The sequence below is a fragment of the Delphinapterus leucas genome, chromosome 12, assembly GCF_059928025.1.
Source record: "Delphinapterus leucas isolate spDelLeu-1000000601 "Yukka" chromosome 12, BTC_Dleu_Yukka2, whole genome shotgun sequence".
NCBI classification, from domain to species: Eukaryota; Metazoa; Chordata; class Mammalia; order Artiodactyla; family Monodontidae; genus Delphinapterus; species Delphinapterus leucas.
Window position 1 is genome coordinate 46621215 of NC_143140.1, and position 26159 is coordinate 46647373.

General features: G+C 44.7%; 1 protein-coding gene across 1 annotated transcript in view; it reads left to right on the forward strand.

Moving 5' to 3' along the window:
- The window catches only part of ARMC2 (armadillo repeat containing 2), a 101772-nt gene extending 75613 nt beyond the window's left edge, over positions 1–26159 (forward strand). The window contains exons 12-17 of the mRNA XM_022553950.3: positions 3131–3446; positions 15081–15203; positions 15519–15632; positions 17600–17732; positions 18088–18248; positions 24563–26159. Coding sequence (XP_022409658.1) covers positions 3131–3446; positions 15081–15203; positions 15519–15632; positions 17600–17732; positions 18088–18248; positions 24563–24720 — 1005 coding nt within the window. The 3' untranslated portion in view covers positions 24721–26159. The remainder of the gene's footprint in view (positions 1–3130; positions 3447–15080; positions 15204–15518; positions 15633–17599; positions 17733–18087; positions 18249–24562) is intronic.

A 26159-nucleotide genomic window follows, 5' to 3' on the forward strand; every position in this document is an offset into this window, starting at 1 on the left:
GATTGGGAACGTTTTGTTCAAATTAAAGAACTGCAAATTGTCACTTTTAGCGCATTAGTTAATTTGTGTACCTAGGTGCTTGGAACAGTGCCTGGTGCATCATAAACACAGTGTATTAGTTGCTGCTACTACTATCAGTAGTAATAGTAATTATTACAATTTTCAGAGGTAGGACTAGTGGAGAGTGTGTTTAATCAGAAATCTTGTATCAGTTTGTGTGAAAAGCTCATATTCCTCAATTTAGAAAATACAATGGAATTTTCCTTCAGGGAGCCTAGCTCTCGGAAATAGCCTCTGTCCTGGTTGGAAAATGGTCTGCTTTGCTGCTGGGTGTTGCCAGGGTGGAGGAGTACGCTCCTTCCAGAGCCCAGGGAGGAGCCTGCACCATTGGGAATTACATGAAGTAACCACTGGTTTCACGCGAAGGGAGACTGGAGTATTGTAACGAAACTTTGTGTGCTTGGTTTAGATTTAAGGCCTACAGGCTTCGGCTTCTTTAGGGAACTGTCTGGTGATCAGACACAAACAAGGTGACCCCAGGCCACGGAAAGGGACGGCTCTAGGTCCTCTGTCTCAAGACATGCTCCTTTTCCCCGTGCCAACCCACCTGTGTTCCCCGCCACATCTCTGCTTTCATTCATTTTTCAAGGTTGAACTTATCATGGTTAACGCTACTAACATTTTATTGATAGTAAAGGGTTCTTAACAGTGCCTGAGGGGAGTTCCCTCGTGGTCTAGTGGTTGGGATTCGGCGCTCTCTCGTAGCCCGGGTTCAGTCCCTGGTCAGAGAACTGAGATCCCACAAGCCACGTGGTGTAACCAAAAAAAAAAAAACCCAAAAGAGTGCCTGAATCATCACTCACCACAGTCTGTGCTTTACCTGTGTTTTTTTTAAATGAATTTATTTTTATTTTTATTTATTTTTGGCTGTGTTGGGTCTTCGTTGCTGTGCGCGGGGCCTTCTCTAGTTGCAGTGAGCGGGGGCTACTCTTTGTTGCAGTGCGCGGGCTTTTCATTGCACGGGCTCTAGAGTGCTGGCTCAGTAGTTGTGGTGCACGGGCTTAGTTGCTCCGCGGCATGTGGGATCTTCCCAGACCAGGGATCAAATCCACGTCCCCTGCATTGGCAGGTGGATTCTTAACCACTGAGCCACCAGGGAAGTCCCTGTGCTTTATCTGTTTTGTCTTAATTTTGCAACACAATATTCCCCCCATTTTACAGATGAGTTAATCGAGTCACAGAGAAGCTAAGTGAAGTGTGATGCAGGCTGCCTGGCTCTCTTGCTGGGAGCCGTAATCCCCTAGGGTGCCTAGCTTCTTCCTTATTAGCCTTTCAGTCTTTGCTGTGTCCCCTCATGCACTAGCCTTGTCTTCTCAAGTCGATTCTAACTCTTCAGAGCACCTTGCCTTATCCTTGTTTGTGTGTGTGTATTTCCCCCAGACCCCAGCATTCAAAATATACCCAAGGACTAGCATTCCAGTTGGGGTGGGGGCAGGAGTGGGTCCCCTGACTGGACCACCTGCTGTGATTGGTTGCACACTGCCCAGCTGAGGTTCCCCACCCCCCCACACACACCCCCGGTGTGAATGCTCTCCTGGGCCAGCTCATCGTGTTAGACTCCATCCTTTCTTAATGTTGGCAAATGATTCCCAGCTTCACAAGCAGCAGCTTGGCTGCTTCTTCACCAGGGCCAGGGAAGACCTTTTCAGGAACAAGCAGGAACAAGTTGGTATTGGCAGAGCAGACCCAGGCAAACCCCAGTGTCTTGTCCTTTGTCCTGGATCACCCACTCTCTCTAGGCCACACACAGTGCTCAGTGCTGCTCCCATCCCCCAGGTCCCACCTGGAGAAAAACCAACCCAGCCCTTTGCCCTTTGTCCCAGTTCCTTAAGGCTATTGCTGACTACAGATCTGATAAATTAACCTTTATCAGAATCCCTCCTGGTGACATATTTACATTTAAAAGGAGATAATTCCTTTACTGCTCTGAAAGCAGGGTAGGTCGAAGGAGGTTCGTAAATAACAGGCCACGTGAGAGGCCTGGGTGTAGGAAGGACTCCAGGTCTGGGTAATCCTGGGTTCAAATCCTGACTCCACCCCTCACTGGCTGTGACCAAGGCAGCTTCTCCAAGCCAGTTTCTTGTCTGTAAATAGCACAGCGCCTGCACAGTGAGCATTAGCACCCTGGCCAGTTGTAGCCCCTCAGTAAGTGTTCCTTTAACAACTGAACTGGTATGTCTGCCTGCTGTTGTCAAATTAAGAACATAATTGTTTGTTTCTTGTTCAGTTGTAAAGTGTTCTCAGCTTGGGATTTTTTAGAAACGTTTATTTATTGTGAAATATTGGCTCATATACAGAAAAGTGCACAAAACACATTTGTACCATTTAGCAAACAGTTATAAAAGTGTCACCCATGTAACCACTACCCTGGTCAAGAAAGACAAATACTGCTTTAAAGTGGTGAACACTTTGTAACAGTGGTTCTCACCTGGGGGCCATTTTGCCCTCAGGGGACGTTGAAACATTTTTGGTTGTGGTATCTGGGGAAGTGCTTCTGGTATCTAGTAGGAAAGGAATGCCACTAAACATAAACAGCCCCCCATAGCAAAGAATTATCCAGCCCCCAAAGTCAGCAGTGCCCAGGCTGAGAAAGCCTGCTGTAACACAAGCTGATTAGCCACTATGGGACAAACACCGGGTTTAGAAACACAGTGCTTCAGCAAGAGGTGAACTTTTAGGAAAAGATTTGGATACTCAAGAAACCTGTTTGGGTCAAGACTTAGATTTATATGACACATTGCTAGTAATGTCATCCCGCTCAACTAATTGCTCTCCAGGAAAAAAAAAAAAAAAAAAAAGCCAGGCAGCATTTCAGATGAAGGATCTGAAGTTAATAGACCTTGCTAACAGCATCAATCAGTTTGTATTCTTTCATTGTTGCCAAATGCTTTTAATCTCCTCTGTCACTTTGCACCAATCTTGGGAATCAAATACTGTACAAGTCAGAAGAAGCCAGATGTGTTCCATTTTACTATTAATTAAATTGTGAATTAATTAAATACTGTCCTCTTCCCAACAACTTGTCCCAACCCCTTCGGTCTTGTGACTCTTTGTCTTTAATTTATTGCAGGATTTAGTCGTTCGTATTGTTTTTATTCTTGGCAACCTGACAGCGAAAAATAACCAGGCTCGTGAGCAGTTTTCCAAAGAGAAAGGGAGCATCCCAACTCTGCTGTCTTTATTCCATACATTCTACAAACTGGATCTGCATTCCCAGAAGCCCCTGGGGGAAGGAGAAGAGAGGCCCAAGGCGCCGAGGCCGGCCCAGGCAGAGGACGTACTCATCAAGCTGACCCGCGTGCTCGCCAACCTGGCCATCCACCCGAGCGTGGGCCCAGCCATCGCCGCCCACCCGCGCATCGTGGGCCTGCTCCTCGCCATGCTGGGTAAGAAACGAGGCCCCCTGGCGGCAAGGGCGTTGCTGGGAGATGGACCGGGTCTCGGGTGCCATGGGGGCTTTAGCAGTACAGTTGGCTAGCTTTAACAGGCCTTCTCAGCTGTGAAGGAAAATTCATTCCTTTTCTGTTCAGAACTGCCTCAAAAGTCGTCCAGATTTTTTTAAAAAAAGATAAAAAAGAAAAAAATAGTAATACAAATTCTTACTAAAACTCACTGAACTGTACAATTTAAAAGAGTGAATTTTACAGTATGTGAATTATATCACAATTTTTTTTGAAAGCATGCCAATCAAATTGTAAAAAATTGGCCAAAGTAACCACAGAGTTTAAAATCCCAAATTTTTCCTGGGGTAGTCCACACGATTAAAGTTTATTTATCTTTTTATTTTTTCACCTTTTACATTATCAGTAATTAGAGCCCCTGGTCATTCAGGTCCCATTCCCCGCCCACCCCACATTAGTCCGTTGGAGCTGCCATAACAAAATGCTGCAGACTGGGTGGCTTAAGCAACACAAGTTTATTTCTCACAGCTCTGGAGGCTGGAAATCCAAGATCAAAGTGCCCGCTGATTCTGTTCTGGGGAGAGCCCTCTTCTTGGCTTGCAGGTGGCTACATTCTCACTAAGTCTTACTGTGGCTTTTCTTCAATGTGTGCATGTGCACATGGGAAAGAGAATGATCTTTCTCTTCTATAAGACCACCGTATCAGATGCAGACACCACCCTTATGACCTCATTTAACTTTACCTCCTAAAATCCCTGTCTCCAAAAAGAATCACATTAGGGGTTAGGGCTTCAACGTATGAATTTGGGGGAAGGGACACAATTCAGTCAATAGTATTCTACCCCAGGTCCCCCAAATTCATGTCCTTCTCACATGCAAAATACATTCATTCCATCCCAACAGCCCCCCAAATTTTAAGTCATTCCAGCATCAACTCTAAAGTCTAAGGTCCAAAATCTCATTTAAATATCATCTAAATCAGATAGATATGATACATCCTGAGGAACAATTCCTCTCCTGCTTGAAGCTGTGAAACCAGACACGTTATATGCAAGATACAATGGTGGGGCAGGCACAGGATAGACATTCCCATTCCAGAAGAGAGAAATAGGAAAAAAAAGAAAGTGTGATGGGTCCCAAGCAAGTCCCAAACCTAGTAAGGCGAATTCCATCAGATCTTTTCTTTTTAAAACAAATTTATTTATTTTATTTATTTTTGGCTGCGTGCGGGCTTTCTCTAGTTGCGTCGAGCAGGGGCTACTCTTTGTTGCGGTGCATGGGCTTCTCATTGCGGTGGCTTCTCTTGTTGTGAAGCTGGGCTCTAGGGGCGTGGACTTGAGTACTTGTGGCATGCGAGCTCAGTAGTCATGGCTCGCAGGCTCTAGAGCACAGGCTCAGTAGTTGCGGTGCATGGGCTTAGCTGCTCCACGGCATGTGGGATCTTCCTGGACCAGGACTCGAACCTGTGTCCCCTGCATTGGCAGGTGGATTCTTAAGCACTGCACCACCAGGGAAGCCCCCATCAGATCTTAAGGCTTGAGAATAATCTTCTTTGGTTAGATGCTTTGCCTTGCAGATGCACTGGGGCAGTGGCCCTTCCTCCACAGCTCTGTCAGTTAGGCCACCAGGGCTCTGCAGGGCAGTCTTGCCCTCAAAGCTTTGGGGTGAAGGCCAGTGTGGCCTGTTGAAACTGAGGCAGTGGCCCTGGTGATCTCTGAATCACCACTGGGGTCATTCTCTTCTCTACTAGAAGAATAGTGCATATTCACAGCCAAATAGCTGTACACTCTGTCCTGTCAAATCCAAGGAGTCTGACAGCCTTCCTTCGTTTGGTCCTGTCTCAGCTTCAGTTCAAATTGGCAGTGTTTCTGCTCACATAATCCCGTAAACGCTTTACTGAGTGATAGGCCAACCACACCCTTGGTATTCTCTCCAGCACATGCTTTCTTCTTTCTTGCAATATGGACAGGCTGAGAATTTTCCAAATCTTCAAGTTCTAGTTCCTTTTGCTTAACAACTTCTTCAGTTCATCCCTCTCTTCTTACATGTTACTGTAAGCAGTCAGGATGAGCCAAGCCTCTCCTTAAACACTTTGCTTGGAATTCTCAGCTAAATACCCAGTATCATTGCTCGCAAACTAGACCTTCCACAAAACACTAGAACACAAACAATTCAGACAAATTCTTTGCCACTTTATAACAAGGATCACCTTTCCTGCAGTTTCCAAGGACCTGTTCCTCCTTTCCATCTGAGGCTTTGTCAGAGTGGCCTTTAATGTCCATCTTCCTAACAGCATTGTATTCATGATTATTTCTGTGTTCTCTAAGAAGATGGAAACTTTCTCTCCAGCTCTCTCTTGTCTTTGAGCTTTTGCCGGAATCACCCTGTTGACAAAAAATTAATCAGTAGTGGGCTTCCCTGGTGGTGCAGTGGTTAAGAATCTGCCTGCCAATGCAGGGGACACAGGTTCGAGCCCTGGTCTGGGAAGATCCCACATGCCACGGAGCAGCTAAGCCCATGCGCCACAACTACTGAGCCTGCGCTATAGAGCCCGTGAGCCACAACTGCAGAGCCTTGTGCCACAACTACTGAGCCCGTGTGTCACAACTACTGAAGCCTGTGAGCCTAGAGCCCTTGCTCCGCAACAAGAGAAGCCACCACAATGAGAAGCCCACTCACTGTAACAAAGAGTAGCCCCTGCTCGCCGCAACTAGAGAAAGCCCGCGTGCAGCAATGAAGACTCAACGCAGCCAAAACTAATAAATAAATAAATAAATAAATTTATATTAAAAAAAAAATCAGTGGATCAAAGAAAGAATTGGAAAATTTTATTTGAGCCAAATTTGAGGATTATAACCCAGGAAGAGCATCTCAGAAAGCTTTGAGAACTGTTCCACTGGTTAGAAATCAAGGCACAGTTACATAAGTTTTTTTGAGGCAGAAGGCTGTACGTCAAATGATGTGTTATTGACAGTTTACATAATCCAGATCTAAGCATCATCCTGGTGGGTCATGTGACCCCTTACAAGATCAAGAAGGAATGTTATCTTTTAAGGAAGGAGTCGTCTTGATGCTAGGAGAATGTTGCTCTTTATGGTTGAACAGGTATTCCTACTGATGGGAGAGGCTTGGTCGATGCATAAGGCAGATACACAAAGCACAGTGTGGGGAGAGAGGAGGCCAAAGAGCAGAGAAGAAGTTCTATGTTTAAATTTTTCTTGTCTTGCCATAAAATACGAATTTTATTTCACAGCCTTTAACATCCGTATTTCTTGTATACATCTCAGAACTCCTCCAGCCTCTACCCATTACCCAGTTCCAAAGCCACCTCCATACTTTTAGGTATTTGTTACAGTATCACCTCACTGCTAGGCACCCAAACCTGTCTCAGTCTGTTTAGGGTGCCACAACAAAATAGCATAGCCTGGGTGGCTCAAACAACAGACACTTCCTCGCACTTTTGGAGGCTGAAAGTCTGAGATCAGGGTGCCAGCATGGTTGGTTCTGGTGAGGCCTCTCTTCCTGGCTTACAGACGGCTGCCTTTTCTCTCTCTTCCTCTTCTTCTAATGCCACCAATCCTATTGGATAAGGACTCCACCCATCTAACCCTAATTACCTCCTAACAGCCCTACCTCCAAATACAGGCGCATTAGAGGTGAGGGCTTCAACAAACAAATTTGGGAGGGGCACAGTTCAGTCCATAGCACCCCCCCTTCTACTTTTTAGGCCTTGTCATTTCCCATGGGCACCTCTGTCTACTAGTGTGCAAGGAAATTGACTGCCATCTAGAGTGATCTACTTCGCCACTACTTACCAGACTCTGAAAGATTGTGTTGTTGTGGAAGAAGCATTCATGCCTGATGAAAATGATGTGTTGGGGTAATCTTTGAACTTTGCCCCTTTGCCACTCATTTATTGAGTCTTCACTGCATAATCAGTCCTATGCTGTATGTTAAAAGAGGTTTGTCTTAGTTTGCTCAGGATGCCATAACAAAATACCACAGACTGGGTAGCTTAAACAATAGAAATCTATTTCTCACAGCCTGTAGGCTGGAATTCCAAGGTCAAGGTGCCAGCAGGGTTGGTGTCTGGTGAGAATCCTCTTTCTGGCTTGTCTATGGCCACCTTCTTGCTGTGTCCTCACATGGTGGAGAGAGAGCTCTTGTGTCTCCTCCTTTTCTTCTAAGGGCACCAGCCCTATCGGATGAGGGCCCCACCTTTACGACCTCATTTAACTTTTACCACCTCACAGGCCCTATCTCCAAATATAGTCACATTGCGGGTAGGGCTTCAACATATGAATTTGGAGGGGAACACAAACACTCAGGCCAGCACAACGTTTAAAAAAGTATAGGTTGGTATCTGCTTTCAGGGAACTCAGGGTACGTGGTGGAGGAGTATCAGGTGTATAGACAAGAAGCTTATGAAAAGTGCCAGCAGCAAGGGGTACACAGAACATGAAAGCTGAGAGGACAGAGCCACAGAGCCCAGCTTTTGGTGTGTGGGAGTGTAAGTGACTGTGCCTTCCCTTGTTGTGGAGCGGTGTAATTTATTTTTATTTTATTTATTTAATTTTAAAAATAAACGTATTTATTTATGGCTCTGTTGGGTCCTCGTTGCTGTGCGCGGGCCCTCTCCAGTTGTGGCGAGCGGGGGCTACCCCTTGCCGCGGTGCGCGGGCCTCTCATCGTCGTGGCCTCTCCCGCTGTGGAACACGGGCTCCAGGCGTGCAGGCCCCAGCATCTGTGGCACGTGGGCCCCAGAGCTCAGGCTCAGCAGTTGTGGCGCACAGGCCTAGCTGCTCTGCGGCATGTGGGACCCTCCCGGGCCAGGGCTCGAACCCGTGTCCCCAGCGTTGGCAGGCAGACTCCCAACCGCTGCGCCACCAAGGAAGCCCTATTTTATTTATTTTTTAACTGGGGTATAATTGACCGAAAACATTATGTTAGTTCCAGGTACACAACAGAGTGATTTGATATTTCTGTACATTACAAAATGATCACCATCATAGCCGCGCAGTTTAAGAAGCATGTTCGCATCTGTTACCTCACAGCAGCTGTGCGACAGTAGGTTGTTGTTATTTTAGCCATTTCACAGAGGAGGAAACAGGCTTAGTGAGATAAAGTGACTTTTAGAGGTCACAAAGTTAGTAAGTGACAGGGTTACTCTGCATGTTGCTGATCCTTTTTTGTTGTTTTCTTTTTTAATGTTTATTTATTTATTTGGCTCTGCGGGGTCTTAGTTGAGGCACGCAGGATCTTTGTTGCTGCACTTGGGATCTTAGTTCCCTGACTAGGGATCGAGCTAGATTGGGAGCTCCGAGTCTTAGCTACTGGACCACCAGGGAAGTCCCTACATGTTGCTGGTCTTAAGGAAGGATTATTAAATTCTGACTGAGGTCTTTCCTTGTGACTTAATCACTTCCACATGATAACTCAAAAACCTACACATTTGGTGTGGGACTGTCTTCCAAGCTGCTGACAGCACGTTAAACTGTCTGTGCAAACCTGCATCGAGCTGTTCCAGAAATTCAGTTTCTCTAACAACCTCAAAACTTTCAGCACTTGGACCATACTATCTCCCTGTCTTCTGATGATCCTTCTGCATCTGGAGGATCAATTCTTCTCCACCCAGAAGTCAGGGATCCAGCTGCATCAGAGTCAGCTATGGGGCTCATTAAAATACCCTTTCCAGTTTCTGGTCTTACCCAGAAAAAGGCTTTACCTGAAGGACGGTTTTAGGGTCTTGAAATATGCATTTCAACTACTCCCCTGCCCCCAGGTGATTCTTCTGCCCCTTAAATGTTGAAACCCACTGCTCAGAGAATCACCTTTAGCCTCTCTGGCTAGTGAGGTGCTGGCAGGTGTCTGAAACCCACCCGGTGAGTTCTCATCTGCTGGCAGGCCAAATCGCTTCACCTGACTGTAGCTACCTGGGGAGAGCCTGAGGACCTGCCCTTAGACACCTGGACACATCACTGTGGATAGTCAAGTTAAGAAATAAAGCTCTGCATGATTCATTTTCCTGCAATTATTAATATTCACATGTGAAGTGAGAAAATTCCTGGTCTTATATGTATTTTCTGAGCTTAGAAATTACATTTCTTCCTATGAACTAAAGGTACAATGGATAATTTGTGTTTGACTTCTAGGAAAATGATGCTTTGGAGGCAGAAGAAAGGCTGAGAAGCAGATTTGGCCAGAGCTGAAAGGGTTAACCAGGGGGGCCTGGCTAGAGTCCTTAGGAGGCTAGGGCCTGTCCCCTCCGTTCCTCCATCACCAAGTCCTCTGGGAGGGTAAATTTTTCTTGTCTTGCACCTACAGGGTAGGTGCTCTGTCTTGGTCACTGGGGTATTCCCATGTGAGGTCTCTCCAGTGCACCCTCTTGAGGTTACTGTCACTCGGGAATAGCCTACTTTCTTTCTTTTGCTCTAAAGCGATCAGTGAAGCTCAAATCTGGTACTTCGCAAACTTCTTTGTGCGTAGAATCATGCAGGGAGCTTATGAAAGACAGATTCTTCACCCTACCCTCAGAAGTTGTGACTGATCAAGTGAGGTGTGGAACCCAGGAGTCTGCATATTTTAAAGCTCCCCGGCTGGTCCTGATGTGGGTGGTGGAAGGTCTCACTTGAGAATGCTTCAGTCTCTGCATGTTAGAGCTCAGTGCCATCTGAGGTTAAGCCCAAGTGAAGAAACCCTTCTCTCTAGCCTGCCATGCTGGGCAGTTGTTTGGGCAGGCGGTGGGATCCCTTGTCTGTTTTATCTCCTGAACGATTTGACCTCCCACGAAAAGCTGTAGTGGGGTGAAGTGACCTTGACAGAGGATCATACGCCTGCACCCTCCCCTTGGCAGTTCAGCTGCAGGGATGAATGTCCTGAGCCCTACGAAGCCCCCCGAAACTGGTCTCTGCTGGCTCCTACCTGGAGTCCCTGCATCAGTGCAGAAGGGCGATCAGATCCTGGGAGAGGGAGCTGGTCTTCAGAGCACCTGCCTCCCTTAGCCAGCCTGGTAGTGGCTTTGGAAAGCAGGCCAGGGCCGGCTTGACTCTGACCTGCTCACTTGCCTGAGGGCAAGGTAGCTGTTGCCCTGTTAGTCCCCAGTGCTCACTTAGTCCTCACTCCTCCTAGCCTGACACCTTTGCTGCACTGCACCCTCCCCGCAGGCACGTGGGAAAGGCATCCCTTGGGACCTTGTCCTCCACCTCTCCCCAGCCCTACTCCCCTCACAGAGGAGTTGCTTGTACCCCAGGACTCCCCTCCAGAGGCCAGTCTCATTGCAGAGGGTGTTTTAAAATAAAAAATATTTCTAGTAAGGACCAGCCTTCTCAGCAAGCGCCCAGATGCAGCGATTTGCTGCCTTAGTGGAATCTCCAAATTCCAGATTCTCCTATATTCATGAGTCAGCTACAGAGGGCTGGGTGGGTGTCTCATGCTCTTTGGAGGCAAATTATTGCCCCAACTGGCTCTAATAGGCACTCAGCAAGATGCTGTGGAAAGAGCAGGATGGATGAGTCAGGCAGACCTGGATTCACATGTGTGCTCTATGAAATCAGGCAAGGTATTTTTCTCTAAGCCTCAATGTTCTCATCTGGGAGGAGAAAATGGGATATTAGGAGGCTGCTATGGACTAAACTGTGTCCCTCAAATTCATGTGTTGAAGCGCTAACCCCCAGTGTGATGGTATTTGGAGATGGAGCATTTGGGAAATAATTAGGTTTAGATGAGGGCACAGAGAGAAAGCAGCCATCTGCAAGCCAGGAAGAGCCCTCACCAGAACCCAGCCATACTGGCTCCCTGATCTTGGACTTTTCACCTCCAGAGCTGTTAAATAATTTCCTGTTGTTTGAGCCACTCAGTTTACGGCATTCTGTTATGGCAGCCTGAGCTGACTGAGGCAGGTGCACCTTTAGAGTATTAATTATTGTGGGTTTAAATGTAAGTGCATTTAAAGCGTTATTAATAAATAACTTCTGTGGGGTTAAATGCATGGAAAGTGCTTGGTGCTGTTCATGATAGATGCCTAGTAGCTGTGAATGTCTCTCCTCTTGCCCCAGATGCCAGACGTTATCCCTGCTCCCAAACGTGAGGTCCTACAGGGGGGTGGTGACACATAAGAGCTACATTCCTTTTTCTGGGCAAACTAATAAATTCTCCTACCAAGGCAAGAGAAAAAAACAGATCCCTAGACACTGCCCAAGATCTTTTGTCATCAGTCCAGGGATGGAGGGAACCAGGGATGAGAATTCCTCTTTGCTAAGTTTTAGACATTCAATCAAGCCATTCCCCATGAGCCATCATTCTGGATAGCCCTCCTGTTCATTAACAGATGTTTATTTAGCACCCACAGTGTGCCACGCACTTTTATAAGCCCTTCACAAGTATTAACGCATTTAAACTTTGTAACAAATCTGTAATGTAGGTGCAGTTATTATCCCACTTTGCAGACAAGGAAACTGAGGCCCAAGGAGGTTAAATGACTTGAACAAGGTCACACAGCCAGCAGGTAGAAGATCAGGATTCCAGCTCCAGAGTCCCAGCGAAGCAAGCGAGGATACTTTTGGGGGTCCTATGTCCCTACTTTTACCTTGCCTCCCTCAAAAACACCTGGGATCTTTTTACAGATCTCCTAGAAACCTGAGGCCACTAGGATATTTCCTTGCTGTAGAATCCATACTGAAGTCCAAGATAATTCTGTTCTTTATTCCCTTCCCATGTATTTAAACTAACAAACCAGGCAATTAGGGCCTCATTTATTCTTTCTTTCTCCAGGTATTCATTGAGTGTCTGCCAGGTACTGGACCCATGCTGGCTGCTGTGGGTGGAGGAACCACTGGCTGAAGGGCCAGTGCGTGTTTTCTGTAGCGTAACAAATGCCTGAATTTCCCTTTGAATAGAGTAAACTGTAAAAAGGTCATTCTCTTTAATGAAAAGAAGACCGAAAGGAGGGAGAATTAAATCAGAGAATGTAAGAGCTAGCACAGTCCTCCTGCTCAGCTCACAGCCTCCCTCTTATCCCGGAGGAACTTTGGTTTCATACAAGAGATAAAAGGCACTTCCTTACTCATAAAAAAGAATGAAATTTTGCCATTCGCAGCAACACGGAGGGACCTAGAGGGTATTATACTAAGTGAAGTAAGTCAGACAGAGAAAGACATACTGTAATGATTTCACTTATATGTGGAATCCAAAAAAAGAAAACAAATGAAGACAACAAAACAGAAATAGACTCATAGAGATAGAGAACTAGTTGTTACCAGTAGGCAGAGGCAAGGGGGAGGGGCAAGATGGGGTAGGGGATTGAGGTACAAGCTACTCTGTATAAAATAGATAAGCAACGAGGATATATCGTACAGCGCAGGGAATATAGCCAATATTTTATAATAACTTTAAATGGAGTATAATTTGTAAAAATATTGAATCACTGTGTTCTATACCTGAGGTAATATTGTTTATCAACTATACTTCAATTTTTTAAAAAAAGAGTTACAAGGCACTTCTTAACCAGTAAAGCCCAGTGGGCAAATCAGGACTCAAGACATGTATGGGCACTGAGGTTATTCCCTCCCAGGCTGGGGAGGGGCTTCCCAGTCAGGCGGTGACTGATGCCTGGGTGGAGAGGGGAGTGAATGTACTCCAGGCACGGGGCAGGGCGGGTGAAGTGGAGGGGGCGTGTGCAGGGTCAGAGGTGAGAGGCAGAGGCTGCTATAGCTAGTTTAGTATAACCAGACTCCTGGCGTTTTCCTCTGACTCCCAGACCCGTATGTCCAACTGCCTTACCTAATCTCATCAACTGTGGGTACTTGAGAAGCACCTCAAGATGTCTAACTCATGACCTTTCCTCCACCTGGCCCTTCTTCCCATTAATTCAGAGTATGGGATTGCCGTCCATCCAATTATGTAATCCAGAAACCCAGAGCTCATCCTGAGTGATTCCTCTCCCTCATCCCCCAATCTAGTCTTCACCACACACTGTCCGTTTTCCTCCCTAAATAGTTTTGCAGCCTGGCTTCCCTGTTCCATCTCCACCGTCACCCGAGCCTCAGCTTTATTTGCCATCTGGAACACCACAGGAGGTTCCGGACTGGCATCCCTGCATCTGCCCTTCTCTGCACTGTGGTCTCAGTCACCAGGAGATGAGTCTGGAGGCTGAGTGGAAGGCAGGGACAAAATAACTAAGGGTCTTATGTGCTAAGCTAAAGGGTTCATTCATTCATTCATTCTTGCATTCAGCAACCACTTATTTATTTATTTTTTTTACAACAATGAAGTTTATTATTATTATTATTTTGCTTCAAAAATTTATCATCTAGGCTTTATTCTGATCCACCCCAAGACACTGAAATGCTACAGTTTTCTGTTTTGTTAGTCGATATTTCCGGGGGGAATTCCAGAGGGAATGATTTCTTTTCTTTTTTTAAATTTTTATTGGAGTATAGTTAATTTACAATATTGTGTTTATATGTATGCACACATCCACCCTTTTTTAGATTCCTTTCCCATGTAGGTCATTACAGAGTATTGAGTAGAGTTCCCTGTGCTGTACAGTAGGTTCTTATTAGTTATCTATTGAGCACCGCTCTGTGCAGACACTGTTCTAGATGCTGGGAATGCAGTGATGAATAAAAGAAGTCCCTAGTCTTGTGGAGCTTACACCTTAGAGCTGGAAGACAGACATTAAACACATAACAAGTCAGGTGGTCGCATGTGTTACAGAGAAGAGGGGGAGGGGAAAGTAACAGTGCTATTTTATATAGGGTGGCTGAGGAAAGTATGCCCAATAAGGTGACAGCTAAGCAACAGCCCAAAGGACATGAGGAGTGAGCCTGGATAACTGGAGGAAGGACTATGCCAGACGGGGGACTATCAGTGCAGAGGTTCTTGGGCAGGATCAGGCTGACATGCTCAAAAAGAGCAAGAAGACTGGTGAGGTTGGCGTGGGGATGGGGGGAGCTGGGGGCTGGAGCAGCAAATGAGGCCAGGGAGGTAAGGACTGGGGCAGCTGGGTCAGGCCTGTGGGCCGGATGAGAGGAGTGGTGTTATCTGAGTGAATTTTAAAGGACCACCATGTTGAGGACAGGCTCAGAGAGGCAAAGGCAGAAGAAGAGAAGCCCATGGGGAGGTGAAAGATGGACTAGGTGGTAGCAGAGGAGCTGAGAGGCGATCAGACTGCGTGTTTCGAAGGCAGCTGTTGATAGGAGTCATAGATGGATTATGACCCGAGGGCCATTCTTTTGGGAGGGGGGGCAGGTCTGGCGAACAGACTTCCAGGGTGGGGGGCCCGGGGGACCTCTGGGTCAGGGCAAACAAGCTCTGCTCAGTGGTGTTGGCACCTTTGTACACAGGAACTAGATCAGCCCGACTTTTCCAGACCCTTGGCTGGAGGGACTGAGCTTAGAGTGTTCCAAACCCTGGCCCAGAGTGGTCCCCTGCCTTTGGCGCATTTCCCTGCAGGAAGAGTCATGGGAAATAAAGCAGCAAACAGCGAGGGCAAACACTGCCCTCACACAGCCCTTGCCTGGGACAACGGCTTGTCCCTGCCACTGCTGGGGTTGCAGTGAGGATGTTGTGGTTTCTGCCCTGCAGTGAGTCTTTGACACCCTTGTCCTCACTTTATTTCAGAATCTAAGTCCATTGATGATTGTGAGGAGCTGGTGATCAACACTACGGCAGCGATCAACAACTTATCTTACTACCAAGTGAAGAATTCCATAATTCAAGACAAAAAGCTATATATTGCTGAATGTAAGGTTCAGAGTTGGGTTTGGGTAGATGCATGTTCATTTAAAGTTTTGACTTTACTAACTAAACACAGAACTGGAGGCATTTATCTTTTCTGATTTCTGGTGCTACTATCTAAGAGCCTGATTTAATTCTAAGAAAGTTGAATATGGGGACACATTAGTTTCTTAGTACTGGCTAAAGTCCCCTATGGTTGGAATTTTATTATCAGTTTTAATTTTAAAATTATCAGTATTTAGCATGATATTGGTTTCTAATAGCCTTTAAATTGAAACTTAAGTTTCAAAATAATTTTATTTCTCTGGTCACAAAACCCAGTGCTCTTAAAGCTGCTTGTGAGTCACAACATGGATGGAATCCTGGAGGCTGTGCGCGTTTTTGGAAATCTCTCCCAGGACCATGACATCTGTGATTTCATTGTGCAGAAAAACGGTGAGTTAATGACACTCACATTCATAAACAGGCATGTCTTGCCAATAAACAGCTGAGCAGTTTTGCAGCTTGGGTCATGACAATGTGATACTTGTTTCTGCTTTGGGACAAGTGGTGCCTCACATTCTGTTCCGTCCATCCGTAAGGCTCTCAGCTCAGGATGCCAAGACGGACCTAGGCTGTGTTCTTAGCGTTTCCCTCTCCTTCACAAGTGGTCTTCTGAGTTTTGAGATGGCGCATGTGTGCCTGTGTGTGTGTGTGCGTGTGCGTGTGTTTAAGAGAAACAAGTAATCTGTACACATCATTTCTGTCCATGGGAATGGACTCAAAAGACATTCTCCATCATGTACTGGAATGTCTATTATAGTACTGCTTGTAATAGTGAAAACTGGAAATAGCCTAAATGTCCATCAACAGGTAAGAGGATAAATACATTACAGTATATTCATGCAACCAAGCTTCTACAGCAATGAAAATAAATGAGCTAGAAGTTCATATATCACCATGCGTCAACCTCAAACGTGTAATATAGGAGCAAAAAGGCTAGTAATCGGAGGACATATATGAAATAATGCCATTAATATAGTTTTAAAACCTGCAAAACAACCTTGGATATTATTTATGTAATACTCACATGGTAATGGAATAGGGTATAAATGTAGTTGGAAATGATAAACTCCACATTTAAGACAAAGTTACATTTGAATGGTTGCCCCCAAATATAAAATTGAATCTGTAATGTTTTATTTCTTAAACTGGGTAGCAGGTACACAAGAGTGTATACTAAACATACTGTTTGTATGTCTTAAATATTTCATGTAAAAATGGTAACAAATACCTAATTATTTATGTTCGTGATAGAAACTTTGGATAATACAGATTAAAAAAAACACTACCCCAGAGATAACTGTTAACATTTTAGTGTATATTCTTTTTTTTTTTTTTTTTTTGTGGTACGCGGGCCTCTCACTGTTGTGACCTCTCCCGTTGCGGAGCACAGGCTCCGGACGTGCAGGCTCAGCGGCCATGGCGCACGGGCCCAGACGGTCCGCGGCATGTGGGATCTTCCCAGACCGGGGCATGAACCCGCGTCCCCTGCATCGGCAGGCGGACTCTCAACCACTGCGCCACCAGGGAAGCCCTAGTGTATATTCTTTAGACTCTTAAAAACACACTTACATGTGATGCAGCCTTTGTCAAGCTCACTGTGTGACACATCAGTAGGCCAAGGTCAGCACAGGGTGGCCACCTCTCAGGTGAGCAGTAGAACAGAGCACGCACCTTATTCATTCTCCCCCAACCCTTTGCCCAGCCCCTGCTGGGGGATGAGAAGACAGGACAAACAGTTCCATTTCTAGGAGTAAGGGAAGGCTGGGAGCCTGTCCTGATATGAGACATCCCCTACCCTGGAAGTCCAGCCTCACTACAGGCTTGTTTCCTGCGGTCTGCGCGAGTCTTCTCTTACAAACTGTGGCCCTGGAAGACTTCCAGGAAGATCTCCACTGGAGCCTGTGCTCCCCTCTCCCAGGGCTGTGTATTTAAAGAAAGTTGCTGCTGGAGGTTCATAAGGGCCCTGGAGAACAACCAGAAGTTAGAGATGAAATGAATGGCACCTGTGTAGAGATGAAATGAATGGCACCTGTGTGATTGGAAGGCCCGTGGTTCCCTCCTCTCCATGGGTGGGGGCTCTACCACTGCCTGGGAGGGGGAGCTGATGCCTGCGTCAGATACAGCAATATAAGGGGACAGGGGGCCTGGGGGGCGGGGAGCAGGTTCTGAAGTGGTGGATGTTGGGGAAGGCGCTTCTGAGCAGTGGGTGAAGTCCACTTAGGAAGAGTGGACCGAGTCCCCGAGCAGGGTTTCCAGTTTTGCAAGCTGCTCCCCATTTCCCCTTTGCCATTTGAGAAATGAAATACAGCTGGGGCCCCTGAGCTTTACTGGCCTGCCTTCGTTCTCTGCCCTCCCAGTTCACAAGTTCATGATTGCTCTGCTGGATGCTAAGCATCAGGATATTTGCTTTTCTGCCTGTGGTGTTCTTCTAAATCTCACCGTGGATAAAGACAAGCGTGTCATCCTAAAAGAAGGAGGTGGCATTAAAAAGTAAGTTCAAGGCACGGGGTCCTGACTCTGTCAGGATTCGGAGGACATAGTATTCCGGGGAGCTTGGGTCCCTCTCCTCATTCCTCCCAGGCAGAGGTATTTCAACATTTGGAAGTGCCAAGGTAGGGCTAAAGAGGGGATTTAGGTTCCATTGGATGTTTAAAATAATTCAGAAGTAGGTTTATTGCTACTTTAGAGCTGCTTAAATTTGTAGATATGAAATTAATTTTAATAACACTGAATTATATATAATGCATATGAAATCTCACAGAAAGTTAAGCATCATGTTAACAATATAAAAATTAAAAAGAGATCCTGTCCTAATAACTTCTCAATTTGACTTTTATTATCTCAGGTTAGTGGATTGTTTAAGGGATTTTGGTCCCACTGATTGGCAGCTGGCCTGCTTGGTGTGCAAAACTTTATGGAACTTCAGTGAAAATATCACCAGTGCTTCGTCATGTTTTGGAGATGAGGCCGCCAACACACTCTTAGTCCTGCTCTCATCGTTTTTAGGTAAGACCCTGACTGTGAGTCTGTGAGCTTTATCAAAATGAGAAAAAATTTTTTTCTGTGACCTGTATGGGTAAAGATTGGCAGGCGTATGGGTGGCTTTGTTTCTATAAGTAACAAGAGCATGTTAAAGATTATTATAATTTGGAGCTCTCTGGAAGAGGCTGAATGTTATTGACAGTGGGATGCAAGGACTTTTAACTCATTGCCTGATGTCATGATTTCTTCTGTGGCTTTTCCCCCTTGTTTGCATTTTCTGTAAACTGCATAAATAGAAGATCTAGGCATAAATGTATTGCTGTTGTTTAAAAAGTATATAGACGTTGTCGGAATTGAGAAATACAGGTGAAAGCTACTCTGAATTAAGTCACGCTTTTCATGAACCCGTACGTGTTGATTAGCATCTATGTTAATTATGTGAGGGAGGGTCTGTGAAACTATGTGACATTACAGTGGGGCCCTACATTGAACGGTGGGAAATCACTGATGCAAACCAAAGGAAAGATGAGAGTGTCTTACCTTGAAAATTTTCTACTTTTAGGATAATTTTTTCATCCTTGGTTAGGTCTAACAGCAGTGGTTTGGGTCAGTAAATGAGTTTGAGTGTTTAAATAATCTCTTTTCCAAAACGGAGGTGTCCCTACCATTGCCTAGGCACTGTGCTGGATCAGCAAGGCCGTGTGGAAAGACTCGGTTTGACTCAGAGGCTGTGGCTTCAAATCCAGCCTCTCTCGGGGGAGTGGGGGTGGGGTGACTCGACAGGAGAATCTCTCAGAGCCTGTCTTTTCGTCTGTAAAATGGGGACGTGATATCCCTGCCCTGTTGCAGGGAGTCGTGAAAATCAAACAAGCATCCTAAGGACACTCCAGGAAGACCAGAAGGCTGTAGTCAGACAATTCTGAGTTAAGGCCTCGCTTTATCAAGCTTTTAACCTTGGGCTTAACCTCTCTGAGCTTATATTTTCTCATGTCTAAGTTGGGGATGATTGATGTCCACTTTGCAGACTTGTAAGGATAATAAATGAGCAGACCTGTACAAAGAACATGATACAGAGCCTGACAGACAGCAAGGCCTCAAATCACGGTTGTGAAAGTGCTTCATAAACTCTGTGTTGTAACAACACGTTATTAAACAGGAACTCGGAACCTGAAGCTATTTGAAAGAATCGGGTGTGCTAGGTTGATGTGAAATTTGCTTTTTTCCACGTAAATAAAATTTTGCATAAGAGTAGGAAAAATGAGCGTGACTTTAAATCGTTGAGGTTCACAGTCTGCTCCGTGGACGTGAAGCTTTCTCAGGTTGCCAGGAGCAGAAGCCTGCTCAACTTGCCTTAATTCAGTTCTCAACTGTGGCAGAACATTGGAATCAGCTGTGGAATTAAAAAACAAAAACAACAACAAAAAAAACACTTGTCCTGGCCCCATCCCCCGGAATTGATTCAGGAGCTCTGGGTGGGAGGCTGATTATCTGCATCATTAAAAAGTTCCACAGGTGAGTCTGCTCTTCAGGCAGCACTGAGAACCTCTGCCCTGGTTAATGAAGGAGTTGAAGGAGAGGATGTCCGGGGAAGAAGGAAGCCGGGAAACAAGCGCATTGCCCAGAGCCTGCTGGACAGGCACTCAGGACCAGGAAGGTTGTTCCAGGTGGAACCAGAGACCCCGAGTGGCCCCCTCAGTAGCGGGCGTCATCTGCTCCACCCTGCTGAGACTGAGCCGTGCTCTGTCTCAGCTCTTGTAGGAAAAGCCCTTCCCTCCCCCTCGTTCCCTCTGGGCTTCTGCATGGCTGTGGCTTCAGCTGCCTCGAGTCTTCTTGCCGCGCTCCGTGAGTGGGACTCTGTCTCCTCTGTTGTTGGCATGACTTTCTGTGTCCCATTGGGGAGATGTGACTGGTTCTGTGAGTCACTTTCCTGCGGTGTCGGGCTTTCGTGCCTCAGGCAGCAGCTGCCTCGACCACAGGCTGTCTGTGGTTTGCTTTGGCACCTAAGTCTGGGGCAGTCAATGATATATAACAAAATGGTGGGGCCGTGTGGCACCTTGAAGGGATGTGGGCACGGCCGGCTGCGTGGCAAGGGGCAGCACACCGGGCGGACACTCGACTGTAACGGGCCTGTTTCTACCTCTTCCCTCCCCCAACCTTCCCTACAGCCGGGTTGGGCTTCGCGTGCTTCCCTAACCTTGTACCTTTGCTCGTGCCGTATCCCTTACCTACCTGGCCCAATGCTGCCGGTCCTTGCAGGCCCTTCCCATGAGCTTTTCAAGGCCATGGTCATAGGAAATCTATACTACTTATATAGCAATTAATCATGAGCTGTGTAACTTGTTCTGTATTATTGTTTTGTAACTTTTATCTTTTTTTTCCCCACTCCAGTGGAGACACTTTAGGGGAAGGATATTGCCTTGTGCAAAGCAGGTTCTTGATGCCTGTGGATTAACTGACAATAGTGGTATCTTTAATAGTGCTGTATACTTTTAAAAGCACGTTCATTCTATCCTTGTAAGATCTCTCTAAGGTCATCAGCTAGGTGACAGATGAGGTAGGTAGGTCTAGGAGGGTTAGGTGACTTGTGTAAGATCATATTGTAGCAAGGCCAGGGCTCTTCATCAGAAAGTAAACATCTAGCCCCTGTGTTTTTCTGCTGTTCCATTACATAGTATACCCTTACCCTACCCTGCCGTGGAAGGGGACAGAGGCATGGGGAACAAAAATCAACATAGTCCATCAGGGAGCCAGGTCATCACACTGTGGAGGACCGGCTGCTTGCTGGCTCTTCTCTCCACAGTGTGGGCATCAGACCCTTACTTCTGACAGGGTTGTAGCTGTGTCTGGCCAGTTGGGTGGCACCAGGTGAAATTGATATATGAGTGAGAGTATACTTAAATTTCAATTCTTTTACAAAAATAGCTGAAAAAGAGGCCATTTTGAAAACAGGATGAGCTGTTAGATCACAAAAGTCCCACACTGAAGTGTGAGCACTGTTTTTAGAAATGATGGTAGGGCAATTGATAAAGCAATGTAATAAGTTAACCAACTTTTTCTTGATGGGGAACTGGAAAAAGAAAGTAATGGTCCTTAATGTGGTTGGGATGTTGACAGTCTTTTAGAAAAGTGGCTTAAAAAGAATGTTGTCTGAAACTTCCTGATGTACTGCAGCCGCTTCTTATAAACTCATTAGCAATGTGTTTATCTTGAAGTTCTTAAGTGGTGTGTCCTGGCACATTAGGCTACTCTGAGCTTCTCTCAGGATTGCCAGAAAATGGTGATTAGTGTGTGCAGTTTGTTATTGTGAAGTAAACGACACTAGGTTATTTTACGTTCGTCTGTGGTATGTGGAACTTAGCACCTAGGTTATATGACGGGGTAGAGGGGGACCCAGTGTTCAAGTTAGAGGATCACATCACCAAGCCCATGCCAAAGAGCCATCAGGTGCTTCTGGAACATGTAAGGACTGTGCCTTATAATAGTCACAACAATAATCGAACCCTCAAGAGCCACCTGGTGCTGAACAGCAAGCTAGGAAATGGTGCAGTGAGTAGAGGAAGCTTTTATTGCTGCTGCAGGATCCTTCAACTGTAATAGATAGAGATTGTGTTATAATGGTCACTGACAAACTTGTTTTGAGTCCTTTAATCCTTTCTAATATCTTACCTAAAATTCTAGTATTTGGAAGTATGTTGTGCACAAAGAAAGTTTAAGAATAATTGGTTATCTAAATCAGCACTTTTCACACTGTGACCAGCATCTTTAAAAAATGAAGTAGCAAAGAAACAGAATATCAGAATATAGTACATGGGGCTTCCCTGGTGGTGCAGTGGTTGAGAATCCTCCTGCCAATGTAGGGGACATGGGTTCGATCCCTGGTCCAGGAAGATCCCACATGCTGGAGGGCAACTAAGCCCGTGCGCCACAGCTACTGGACCTACCTCTAGAGCCCGTGAGCCACAACTACTGAGCCCACGTGCCACAACTGCTGAAGCCTGTGCGCCTAGAGCCTGTGCTTCACAACAAGAGAAGCCACTGCAATGAGTAGCCCCCGCTCACTGCAACTAGAAAAAGCCCACACACAGCAACAAAGACCCAGCGCAGCCAAAAATAAATAAATAAATTTATTTGAAAAAATATATAGTACATGTAGTAATATATAAATAAGTAAAATAAGTAAAGTAAGTATTCTATTGTGAAATATTTGCTATTTGTATATGAATATTTAAGTGTGTGTATATAGTCATCATGTAATATGGACTTCTTAGGTCACAGTAAAAAAAAAAAGTTTGAAAATCATAGACCTAAATTTTTCTTGGATTAGCCTCTGCTATTCTTTGCAGTACAAGTTCCAAAATTTAATACCTACTGCAATATGACACATTTTAGGCATTTGCTGTATTTACTTTGAAACTTGAGACTGCTTTTATCTTACCTATAGGTATTTGGCCACTTTTGTTATCTTGCCTAACCCAATTTACAATTAATAGGGTCTGAGTGTAGATTAACTAATTATGTGCTAAGCCTCAAGAAAAGTAACATAGTCTTGACGTTAGATTAAAAAACCCCAAAACACCAAAATAGTGACTTGGCTAAAACCATCAAATCCAACCAAAAGCCCTGGGCAGAGGAAAGGACTGTGGGGTGCCTGGGCAGCCCTCAGCCCTAAGCTGCTTGGGTAAGAAGGGCATGAAACAAGAGAATTCATTTTTAATGAAAGTTTAGTGCTCAGAAAATCTGGAGAAGAGTGAGCAGGAAGAAGATCTAGAAATTCAAAAGCACTCAGAGTCTCACAGACTCCTTTTGTTTGGAAGTAGCCCAACGTGAAGGACTTTGAAGGCATTGAACACCATCTGTATTCTCTTTCTTTCAAGGCCCTGATTATCAAATGGGTAGGGAGAGCCAGGTTTGCTTACAGGGGTCTCCATGGAGAGCCTCGCTGAAGTGTGTGTGTCTGCCCGGAACTTATCTCAGAGCTGCATAGCTGTCCACTTGGCTGGAGGAGAGGAGGGGAAGGTACAGACTGGGATTCCAGACTTATCTTATCCTGGATGGTGACACTAACACCAATAGTGCCAAAGTACACTCTGTGTACTGAAAATATTCAGGGTAGAAAATTTGATGTAAACACTAATGAAGCATTTTATGGTAGGATTTTAATTGGCCTTATGAAAAAAGTTTGTGAATTATGCAAGTAGCAATATTTGTGGTCACTTTAGGACTTAGTGGTTACCACTTAAGAAGGCCTCAGACCTAGGAAGTAGCAGAGCAACCTTCTGACTGGCAGGCCAGTGCATTGTCCTGAAGTCCTTCACATGGGGTCCAATATGAACAAAGAAAAATGCAGTGGCAGGTCGGTGCAGAAACCTCAGTAGCCATTTGTCTTCCTACGTGGGTTGGATATACTTATGACAGTCACAGAATTCAGAGTGCCCTTGGAGTAAGAAGCAAATCAAGGGCTTCCCTGGTGGCGCAGTGGTTGAGTGTCCGCCTGCCGATGCAGGGGACACGGGTTCGTGCCTCGGTCCGGGAAGATCCCACATGCCGTGGAGTGCCTAGGCCCGTGAGCCATGGCCACTGAGGCTGCGCGTCCGGAGCCTGTGCTCCGCAACGGGAGAGGCCACAACAGTGAGAGGCCCGCGTACCGCAAAAAAAAAAAAAAAAAAAAAAGAAGCAAATCAAGGTTGTAATATTGCATTTTTTTTTTTTTACAAGTGCTTTTCTGCATTATCCATGGACTCACTTGGGATTCTGGTACTCCTTAGGATTCTCAGTCTCCCACTTTTCACTTTTATTGGTGAGAGCATAAGGTGGCAGGGGGAGGGGTTGTCTTTTCAAAGAAGTATGTCTGGCCTGCTCTGAAATGAGCAATTTGATTTTTAGTCAAGTTTACAGTGTCAAATTCAGCTGTGCTACTTTCCCCAAAGATTTCCTAACTTCTTTTATACCTGTTAACCACTGAAGTAATTAACTTTTCTAATGTGCAGATGAGGAAATAAACTATTAATACTTTGTTTATTCTGAGAAATTGTGATCTGACTTTTGGATGTAGACTTACATGTAAACGTTAGGGATAAATTGAAGTAAGAGCTCAAGTCAGTCTAGGATTTTTCTTTTTGAGAAGATTATTATCTTTTTTAAATTAAGAGACTAACCTATACTTAAAAGTTTTTGTAAAGAACAGAAAAGAGTTAAAGAACTCCTCCCATAAAAAAAAAAGCCTTGTTGGAATTAGAGATGATCCAGGATGAGTTTAACTCATGCCATCAAAAATTAAACTTAATTCAGTAGGATTATGTTTCTAAATAATTGCTGTAATGTTAATTTTTCTGATACAGATGAAGAACTAGCACTGAATGGGAGTTTTGACCAAGACCTAAAAAACTATCACAAACTCCATTGGGAAACAGAATTCAAACCGGTGGCACAGCAGCTTCTAAACCGAATTCAGAGGCATCACACCTTCCTGGAACCCCTGCCTGTTCCTTCTTTCTAACATGATGCAGATGAACAACAGCAACAGGAAGTCAGGTCTCCTTCATTCTTAAGAAGTGGCAACATATGTGAACTTTTTTTTCAGTATTAACAAATAGTGAAAGTTTTTCAGGTACTGATTTTAGTGAGTAGTCTTAGTATTTTAAAAGAAATAAGCATTTCTTCTTGTTAGGTATTATGGAAAAATGAATATACATTTTGTACTTTCTGCTATGAGAAATGTAAGATGAAAATATATGCATGGGATTTCTAAGTAAATGACTTTTTCTTCTATTCTCTATTAAATAATTTAGTTCTAGTCTTAAAATCCTGACTTAACAATTCTAGAATTTAAGTGCTTGTCAGTTCAGTAAATCAACTGTGCAATGAAGACTATTAGGTTTTGTGTATAGAAATAATGGTGGTCAACACTGTTAGAAATACATTACTACATGAGCACCTGCACTAATTCTTACAGCATCTAATAATACTTTTCTGGTTAGGTACCATATTTTTCTGGTTGTCGTATTAAGAGAAGGGGTAAGCAGAAACGTTTAGAGAAGATTGCCTGGGGCCATCTACTCTTTACTAAATAAGTAAAATAGATGGAAAAGGAAGTATTTTACCTTTTTATTTTCATTTGAAATAAAATGAGTAGACCAGACAGTTCTTCTACTTATAACTCTCTGTGACTAGGGAGGTGATATAATGTACTAGAAAGAGTGTAGACTTAAGTGTACGGCAGATCTCAGTTTGAATCCTAGCTCTGTCCTGCTTGGGTCCTTGGGCAAATAACTTAAATTTTTTTAGCTTCAACTGTAAAATGGCATTAATATCTATTTTAATATCGTGTAGTTTAGGGAAAAAAACAAAATGGGCAAATTGTCCAGTATAGTGACTGATGTATAGTAGGTGCTCAATAAATTATGATGGTAGTTAGTTTATTAGTTTGCCACTCTTTGTAGGATAAGTTTGGCCTTTGAATAAATGATAAAAACCAAAGAAATTGAGATAACCGTTGTTATCCCATATTAGCCAAAGGCGATTTGGAAATAAAAGTAGATTTACTACTCTACTCTGTAGGGTGAGAGATGAGCCATTAATAACCAAAAAGCTCATCCCATACCAAGACTAATGGGATGAAGGCAGGCATCCCAGACTAGATGGGCTCTTAAAATCTATTAGAAAAAACCTAAATTTCCAGGAACAAATAGACTTACCAAGGGCTCCTCTAGTTTGGGGCTCATCCCTGGTTGGGGCTCAGCAAAATCCTCTAGAGACACTCACCTTATCCATAAGTCTTTCATCTGTAATTATATGCTAGTAGATTCACTCCAATAGTTGAAATCATTTTTAAAAAGTCTGACAGGCTAATCTCTCAAAAACATTTGAAGATCTAAGTCTTTATTTTAACCATAGCAGGCTATATATTCTACTTTCAGTGAAAAAGATAAAACTCTC